Source organism: Echiichthys vipera (genome assembly GCF_963691815.1).
Source record: "Echiichthys vipera genome assembly, chromosome: 19".
NCBI classification, from domain to species: Eukaryota; Metazoa; Chordata; class Actinopteri; order Perciformes; family Trachinidae; genus Echiichthys; species Echiichthys vipera.
In genome coordinates this window covers 22124604-22134924 of record NC_139844.1, presented here as the reverse complement: position 1 = coordinate 22134924, position 10321 = coordinate 22124604, and the positions used below count along the sequence as shown (strand labels likewise).

Genomic DNA, 10321 nt, shown 5'->3' with positions numbered 1-10321 from the left:
TCTCTGCTGGTCCGACTGAACCAGTGCATTCACTGGGAATTAAACAACCGTGAATCCACATGATGTGGATGGTAATTTCACTGATTAAGGGACAAAGTACAGTGAGGCTTCTGGTAATAAGATTCCCCCGAGGCACAGATCTGGGATCTCCGTGATTAATTAGAACAACTAATCCTGGCCTCAAAAGCCCAGTCGAGTACGACCTCAGATCAGTGCGCAGGCTGACGGGTTGACCCACCTGTATTACTGAGCGGGTGATCTCACGGAACGGTTTCACTGATTTCTTGACGTGTTATTAGCGGGACTACGGATGAGGCCTACGCAAACATGAGCAGGATTATTCAGGGAGAGGATTTTTGGAGCATTTCCATGATTAATAGGCTGTGAGCTGACCTGTTTCCTCAGGCCATCCTGCTGCCCCTTAGTTACAGTAGTTAATAACCGTCATCTCAACATGCTGAGGGGAGGCTGTACACGGAGGGGTTCACTGGATAGGTGGGCACCATCATGCCAAAAAGGATTCCTTCAAAGCCGATTACAATGTCTTACACTTAATGCTTCTGTGTATTTGAACAAAAAAGATGAGGAAAAAAGTATAGAAGCCTTTGCTTCTAACTAAACATTTAAAAAGGAGATTGAGAGGGTTTCTCTGTTGTTCATTTTTGTAGTTCCCAACCTGGGGGTACAGAGCCGATCCCAGCTGACATAGGGCGTGAGGCGGGGTACACCGAGACACAGGGACAGACACACTCACATCATCAATTAACCTAACACGTGCACGGACTGTGGGAGGAAGCCGGAGAACCCACGCAGACATGGGGAGAACATGCAAACTTCACACTGAGGGGCCTCAAAATGTAAAGTGAAGTTCCTGAAGGAAGTGAAGGCTTTTGAGAGTGTAAACTAGTCTATTGTACCTATCTATCTGATTATAAATGTCCATCCTTGTATGTCTTTTTTGGAGACACTCACACTCCTGATTTACATGTGAAAACCTGACCCAGTCCTAGGAGCTGGGGGGGTTGACTGTCTCACCTTAGACTGCAGGTTTACGGCAATGCCCGGCAGTTATCACAGAGCTGACTGAAACTTACAGTTGGCTTGGAGCTTCACAGCAATTTACCGTGACGATAACCGCCGCAAATCCCACTTTTCATGCAGTGTAAGGACTACAACTGTCTACCCAGTATGCCTACCTCCCAACCCAGCCAATAGCAGGCGCCCATACAGTAGGTGACAAGTCAAGGTGGCTTCATACAATTCATCACAGCCTCACGCACTCCTTGTCATAGCTAAGACTACCCATCACTCACTGTATCCAACATTATCTATGGTTCAGTATATTGCAACATGCAAGAGATTCATTCAACGTGGGTGCCTTCATTTGTAGTTTCCATTTGTCATCGTTCATCATCTTTCAATCATCTTTTTTCAAAGTTCAACTAATGATAAATTATGCAATATTATATTTGAATAATGAATCATTGCTGAATGCATCATTTCATGTCATTCGCTGGTCACTCCGGATCGACTGAGGAGACCTCTGGAGCGCTCCTAAATAATTTGGGAGCTGAAAGATAGGGAGACATTCATGCATAGTACTCACTCTCTTAATCATGTCAATTAGGACAAAATTATACATCATTTTGACACATTTAAGACCAAACTGAGTCTGACGAGCACAGGCCCTGAACTGGACACACTCGTAGAAAACAAACCAAAAAAGCAACTAAACTTAACTTTAATCTAATCTCATCTTTTTTCTTTTGCGATATCCTTTAATTTCACCTCTTCAGGCCTCTAAAAACAACTCAAATGTTTGGATACAAGTAGACATTGCATTATTTGAAGGAGTCAGAAGCAAAAAAGGTTGAGAACTACTTAAATAACTGCTTACATCCCATGTAACACTCTCACCACATCTCAGTAGCATGTTTGTATAGGGTAGGGATTCTTTTTAGCCACATTTACCTTTGTGTATTTACCCACATAGAACTAGAGGAAGCTGTTGGTGGTCTTCAATGAGAATAATGTATCAGTGTGAATGCTTGTCTATGCGTATCATGCTGCTGAAGGCGGACTGTGGAGCCCCCTGACACGAGCCGCTGAGTATTTGAAGCTATGTTTTCCTCCTCTGACGTGATGCCTCCGATCCCCACAGCTCCCAAGCCGGCAGCTCAGACCGGTGTGACCCAGTCACCTTTGACCTCGGCTGGCTAGAGCCTCAGCTACACGCTCCGGGATCCATGAGTCACACAGGGTGCAACGCATGGAATGAGGGATGATTTCCAGCAAAATGGATTAGTGGCGGAAACATAATGAAATACAAACATACAGTCGGACCAAATCCCCGACCTTAAGCATATTAGCGCAGTAAAGCCTGGACACCCTGCTTTTTTTCCATCCCTCTAAGCACTAGCAGATTTAGCTTGATTCGGAAACATAGCCCGCGGAAATTGCTAGAAAATATATAGAACTAAGGACCATCTTGCAATGGGAGCGCACCAGCTGCAACAGCAAACTGGGCCCGGGGCGTAAAGTGGTGGGGCAATGGCCCCGTCCCTACTCTCTACAAAACCTACTTCTGGCGTCCTTGCTCGGACCACACACAGCTTTGAACTCACCCTTCATTTTGAGCTCAACTACACCTATAATATATAAATTAATATATATATTTAATATGCATATATATATATATATATATATATTTAAACACCAGGCAAAATACTCAAAACCTGGTGGTTCCCGCTATAGTAGGTGTCTCTAGAACCTTTTTTCCATTATGACACACACTCACACACACACACACACACACACACACACACACACACACACACACACACACACACACACACACACACACACACACACACACACACACACACACACACACACACACACACACACACACACACACACACACACACACACACACACACACACACACACACACACACATTCACACGCACACGCACACACACACGCACACGCACACGCGCGCACACGCACAAGGTGAAAACAATAGCAGCATCCTCTGTCGTGACTGGCATTAAGTTGAATAAACAAAGTGCGGTGCTGTGTCTTTGCCAGTGTGATCAGTTATGTGATCTAAATGGTTTTACTTCCAGAGGAGTTTCCAGGGGAGCCTGTCACTGTCGAGCAAACTTTGTGATCTAAAGGAGGAGAGAGGAGAGGAGAGAGGAGAGGAGAGAGGAGAGGAGAGCGAGAGCAAGAAGCAGAAGAGGGGGAGGGATCAAGTAGGTGTCCCTCAGTTATCTTCTTGTCAACTCTGAGACAGATAAACAGACAGCTGCCCGCTATAGATTAATTACACGCTGGCGCTCATTAATCTGAGTCCTGTCAGCCAGTTATAGGCCTCTACACCACACCACCAACCCCTCCATCCTCATTCAACCCTCACATTCTCCTGCCTTTTCCACTCAATAGACTTCTCTCCTGTTGTCTTCTCTCCTCTCACAGTTATCTTCATTAAACCATCAAGTCACAGTATAAACCAAAGTAATGTTTAATGCAAATGATGCATTATCTTATTAAATATGTGACGATTTGCAAACATCTCCAGGACAGAAATCTGAACAGGTTCAAGGTTATTATTTTATTTCGTCTACATATTTAGAGTCAATGGTTTTTACAGAGGTGTTTTTGGATATCTCTTTTTATCACTCCATTCATCAGAAAATACTGTCAACAGCCATAAAAAGACATTTTCCCCATGCTTGTCGCCATGTTTTTAAAATATTTCATAAATCAGACCATGAATGATAGATGAACCAACCTATACATATAAAATAAATAGGAACAAAACTGAGCTCAGAGTATTAAAAAGCTCATTTAGAGAAAAACAGCCTTTAAAGATATGTATCCTAAAGACACCACAGGTGAAAATGTTGAACAACTAGATCATAAAACACCCTTGTTTGTTTACTTATATTAATATATCATTATTTGAAATGATTAAATTTGCCAGTAAGGTTTTATCAAATGCTAACTTTTGGAGAAACCTACAGACAGATGTGGAAGTGAGGTCAAATAAACACCTGAATGTACATTTAGGATGTTTTATTACCACTAGTCTGAAAAAAAGACATGTTATAGAAGTCAAATAGTCAAAATAGCAAAAAAAAAATAAAATACATATCAATGTATGCTATTTATACCTGGGTGTCAGTAGCCAACAACGCCATTTTCAAACCAAGTAGGTTTTTTTTGTCTTAATCGAACCAAACTGCAAAAATAATAAGTCAACTAAATTTCTAAATCTGTCCCAAACTGGATTCAACCATGGTCTCCTGGGTGAAAGCCAGACGCTTAACCCATTCGCCCACAGTTAACCACCTCAACACCCTACTGTGTCACTCTTTAAGGCGGTGGATGAGGGGTCAGGTGTGAATAGCCAGATCAAATAGACACGTTAAAAAAACATGTTTTAGCTTGTTGTCTCTCCATTTTAACGTGCACATGTATGACTGGGTGAACGAGAGTCTTGGTACAGCGCATCAAGACTGATCTAATAACAACAACACAGATGAGGCTTATGAACTAATAAAAGCCATGCTCACTAATCTGGCCCTGAAATGTTGATGGATGGATCAAAGAGTGATTTTCATTCTTTATTCCTCCACAGTGAAAAAGTGAAAAGGGAAGTGAATGATTTGTAAAAACACAGTGAGTTGTAGTTTTCTATGTGGCCACACGAGGATACTGCAGCTCCAGTCATTAAATCCCCTCACACCGAGTGTGAAGTGCCTCTGCTGACTGAGAAACAAAGAGTGCAAATAATGTTTGTAGAGCCTGTGGGACTTGATTTTGAGAGACACTAGCTTATCAACAGCCGTACTATTGGTTTTCAAGCGCTACCGTACGGTTCACTTTAATAGGATGCAAATGTCCACGTTAGAGTTGTGCAGAAAAAGAAGAAGTCAGGATTTTGAAAAGTCACCCTACTGTGTCTCTTCCAATCCATTACAAACTCTTAGCTTTCAAAGTACGACACGCCAGTCATCTCAAATCAGTTTTTCCTGCAACAATCCTTCCCTATTTAAAATTCACAGCCTAAATGTCCTTCCAAAAAAAACCCACATTCAGACACTGAAGGATGCTTGTTCGCCAGGACATTTTGAGCCGCCCTGGCAAAGTACGCCGCGCGTTGCCAAAATTCCCCCGACGACTGTGGCTCCGAAGCCTCCGCGAGAGGTGATTTGCAGAGTGTGACTGTGAATGGCAGCCGTGAGAGGAGACAAAGTGAGAAAGCAAGGGGGTGGGGGGGGGAGCGGAGTGGAGGAAGGAATGAGAGGTCTAAATCAATGCCATCCACTTCAGCTCAGTGCCAAGAAAGACAGATGCTCTTTCTATCTGTTTGTGTGTGCATGAGGGTGCATGCCCGCGCAGACACGCATCAATCGGGACTTCTTTTCCCTTCCAGTCTATTTCTGCTTTGACTAATTTAGTCCTAAATCAATGTGAGGTGGCGTGTAATGCATACAGAGTCAAATTCAAATCCAACGTAAATCACAGCGTTGCAACTTTCTAAAGAACTTCCGTTAAGAAGTTGAAGAAATGCCACAGTCATTGTGCACGACAGGCTCGGGCGCAAGTGCAGTCTGGCAGGTTTGGAGCGAAGATATACTGCCTGGATTTGTGTGTCTGCACTTATACAGTGATGGAGGAGGCACTCAACTGTCTGTCTGTCATGTTCGTCTCAAAAAAGGAAAAAAATCAAACAGGCTTTTTGGTTACAACACCTTCTAACAAGGGGATACGTTGCAGATTTTGGACCTGCTCCACATCCCAGACCCTGTCTAGATCTCATGCATTCTCAGTGTGGACACCGCTGCACCCAATATCATTAATAAACACTGCAATAAAAGGCCTTCTCAAATTAGCAACTCCCCGCTTGCACATGTAAGAACGCTAATAGCCCGCTTCTCCCTAGAGCTTTGATTCTCTGCCCTAACCCGAACGGTCCTGACCCGACCTGCCATGCTGAGGCCTGTCATTTCTCAACGTTTCCCTGACCTTTAAGCGGAAATTATGAATTATATATATTCATTATATTTATTTTCAGTTGAGCAAGGGGTGCTTTGTGCCGTAATCAATAAACTACTGTTATGGGTCATTTGAACATCGACATTTGATACGCTCTCATTGATTTTTTCCGCTGCTGTTCGAAAATCATGTCGCTGACAGCAGTTAGTCCTAGAAGGTCCTGAGACTCCCAGACTCCCGCCTTTCATTAATGAGGAGACGTGTTGTATCATTTCTATTTAATATGGAATATTCATTTCAATTCAATTTGTTTTTAAAGTGTCGGGTCATAACAAAAGTTATCTTTGGGCAGATATGCCTAGACCTTGCACAGTCAGGGATGTCTGACCGGCCCTAGGCTCTATGGTGGGTGGCTATCTGTCATATATGTATACCTGTATATATGCATATATATACATACAGTATATACATTGTATGTATATATGTGTGTGTATGTGTATATATGGGCACACATTGTTTTACAGTTTTGGTCCCAAATCTGCTGCTGTGGTTCCGGCTCAGGTCAGGCTTGGACAGAAACTCTGCAGGTTCATGTAAGGTCGGGACTCATTGTTTGGGCTCCATCACAGTTCTACTTCTCCCGATTCAATAAAGACACAAGTTTGCATTTCTGCCCCTGAAGCAATGGCTGTGTGACTCTGTTAAATCAGGAACACTATCTCCCTGAGCTGTGTTTCCACATGTACACATACAGCAAACCCAGCAAAGCTACAAAAATAACTCACAACATGCATGCAGCGCTTAGAGCACAAACCTGCACTCTGTACGGCTATTATTCACGGCGTGTCATACTTCAGCATTAAGAATGCAACGCAAATAGAAACACAGTCAAACATGTGACCCTGTAAACGCCAGATCTCTGCATAGTCAGCACAAAACGACAGAATAAATGCTGAATGGAACAGCTGCGATCTTACCTGCACCGTCCCAATTTGGTATATAATATATTTACACTAAGTGCCGGGAGCTGCTGGCGGTGAGAGCTGAGACCTGTTGCATGGACAAATCTGCATAGCCAGCATACCGGCATGCAGTCTTGGCTCACCAGAAACCGACACAGCCGAACACCCCACCTGTGACTGTTTATGAATCGTCTGTGAATGGGGTTTAACCACCACTGCCTCCTCAGTCTTCTCCGCCGCCACCAGCTGCCTCCACTTCCCCGTTTCTCTCCTGTTCGCTCCAGCCCCAGTGTCCGCCGCTCCTCTCCCCCCCGCCATAATAAGTGTCTCTGCCCAGTAGCAGCTGCGTTCAGTCCCGGATCGACTGGGAGAATAGCAATCTCTGCAAACCGACGGCAGCTACCCTCGGAGAGACCCAATGATCGAGTTTCCTCCTCTGTCACCTGCTGGTGGGGGGAAGGTGGGCAGCTGGGCTCTGCTATCACTGACCCACTGACATTTACAGTAACGCCGTTCCACTTATCACCCTGTGTGTCGTGCCCATTGTCACATGCCTTATACTCTCACTGTGCCAGTCTATTCCTTTGTCTCGCTGTCGCACACACTGTGACAGCCTTTTATGACCCGGCAGGAATGTCCAATGTCAAAATATGAAGATTCAATCTGATTAAAAGGTCCCGTATTGTAAAAAGTGAATTATATGTCTTTTTTAAATATATATATATATATATATATATATATATATATATATATATATAAGGTGGAGTTCCCGGAAACCTTTGCCAAATCAGAGCTGGGCTTTTTTGGGAGGGAGCTTAAAGAGACGGGCGCTAAAGTGTGGGAAAGAGTGTTTGACGCAGAGGGTGAATACAGGTCTATTCAGACAGTCAGTATGAGAAGAATAATGTGTTTTTGAGCATGATATGGGACCTTTAAGTGACTGAATCAGGACCTTTGTGGATGAGTTACCGTAAAGAAGACTGTATTTCATGGTATCTGACAGCAAAACTGTCACAATTTCCACCCAAAGCCACAACACTAAAAACTGCACACCTGCAGTGCTTTACTGTTCTTCAAAGTTAAACCATGAAGAACAAATCAACCCTAAACCCTGAATCAACACTTGACACGTCACTTTTTAACATAACAGCTCCCGGCAGTGTACTTCACAATCCCGGGCTCATTTTGTTGCATTATTTCTTGGTCCAATGTGATGTAAGGATGAGATATTTTCAGTGCAGCTATAATGGCCTGCACAGCACAGCTACCCAAAATATCAGCGCGCTCTCTCCACCTACACTACCTACAGCACATGTAACCCACGGCTGAATGCAGGAAGTTTAGGCATGCACTGTGGAGGTTGTCAGCAGTCATTTTGGGAAATGCAAAGACAACGCAGGCCGGAGGGGGAGAGGTACATTTCCATTGCATAACAACTCCTGGAACACACTGCTCATCACAGATTTATAAATCAAAATGTGACTATCCAAGGGTGGAGTTCTACCTCTAATTTCATAAAATAGCACATATCTGCTTCATATGCATGGACCTCCATTGGCTTCAACCAAAGTACATGCGTAGATGCTGCGATGTTCACACCCAGCACGGCGTACACCATGTCACCACATGGTTCCCTCCCTCCCTGTAGCAGCAACACCAAACAACACCGAACACCAATTTAGTACAGACATCATCATTAAAGGGAGGGTTCAGATTTTTTGAAGTGGGATTGTACTGTATGAGGTAGTCAGTATATCAGTCGCTCATTGTATTTCAAAGAAGAAGGCAGTCGGCTGTTGACGAGGGCAGCAGCTTAACACATTAAAAGCCACCGTAAGAATGAAAAACACCTAAAGATCTGTCTCACTTTAGGTACACGCTTTATTTAGAATATTCCCCCCCCCTTTATCTTGGTGTCAGACAGCCCTCTTTATGTTTACTAGGGGGGAACTAGAGCTGCTGCATGTTCTTGTCAAAGCCACAAGACAAAAATAATAATTTTCCCTTGCAGAACACGTGAGTTCCTGGTCCACCTCCCCTAAACCTAAGGCTCAGGATAACACAAACTAACCAACAAATCAAGGCAGCTGTCACATGGGGTGACGGAGAGTACACGGAGGATGGGACCCAATTGCAGACACGGAACTCAGGAAACGGTATTAATTATTATTTACAAAAAGGTACACTAAACACAAAGGTAAAACACGAAGAGAACTGATACAAACTGACACGATGAGTGGACACAAGAGGACAGGTACACAGGGAGACATCAGGGTATGTAGAGGGTATGATCCGGCACTGAGTGAGGCTCAGTACCGGGTTGATATACAGAGTGAATTTGAATTTATTTATTTGAATTTATTGAAAAAGGATCCCCATTAGCTAACGCCTAGACGACAGCTAGTCTTCCTGGGGTCCACCGAGGTCATAAAACAGTTTTACACACTTAATTTGGCAAGGTCACAACCTTAGCCAAAAATAAAAACACAACAATAAATATAGAGCTTAAAATTAAGAACAATAATAAAAATAAATAAAAACAATAAAAACAATAAAAAAGTTGAAGGATAAAATTCCGTTCATACATTAATAAACAGGACAATACTTGCTGAGTCAAACAATTAAAATGAATAAAACCTTCTTAGTCTCTTTTTAAAAGCAAATTTTCCATTTGTATCGCGAATCATAACAGGTAGATTGTTCCAAAGAACAGTTGCCCTATAAAATACAGTCCTTTTCATTGAGTTTGATTAGTGCAGGTGATTGGCAGGTGATTAGTGCTAACAAGAATCACCTGCCAGGAAAACAAACTCAAACCAGAAAACAGAAAGAAAGCACATACAGAAAAATACCGACAGAGGGAGACAAAAACAACGACTAAAAAGGAGAGAGAGAGACTGTCCAGAACTAATCACAACATCAGCGACAGACAAGAACCTCCCGTGATCCGCCGCTGCACACGTCCACATTTCATAGCTTCCGTACCTGAGCTCCTGCCTGCTTCTCCAAGCTTGGGTTGTGCCAACTGCTATCTTCTGTAGGTAATATGCTGACTGTGGATAAGCACCTCATACAACCACACTTGTCTGAGGTGACTTTAAATATGTAATCTAAATGCAGACAGACAGCTTAAACTTGACTGCAGCCGTTCTGTCTATAAAAAACTGTGGAGCAACTTAATCCATTAAACTACTATCACATTAACTCCCACCCACAGGCTGTGAGACTACAATTGATATTATTATAAAGCCATATACCGTGAGTGTCAAACACTTAATTCAAGCTGATAATGAGCTACCTCAGGTGTCAATGGAAAATAACATAAGCAGTAAGTGCTCTGCTGTATTCGCTGT

General features: G+C 43.2%; 1 protein-coding gene across 1 annotated transcript in view; it reads right to left on the bottom strand.

The window, feature by feature from the left end:
• pak5 (p21 protein (Cdc42/Rac)-activated kinase 5) overlaps positions 1-7286 on the bottom strand; it is a gene marked incomplete at its 5' end in the record, with an annotated part of 31666 nt that extends 24380 nt beyond the window's left edge. Inside the window, one exon of the mRNA XM_083933932.1 lies at positions 7140-7286. Coding sequence (XP_083790058.1) covers positions 7140-7286 — 147 coding nt within the window. The remainder of the gene's footprint in view (positions 1-7139) is intronic.
• Positions 7287-10321: the final 3035 nt, after the last annotated feature.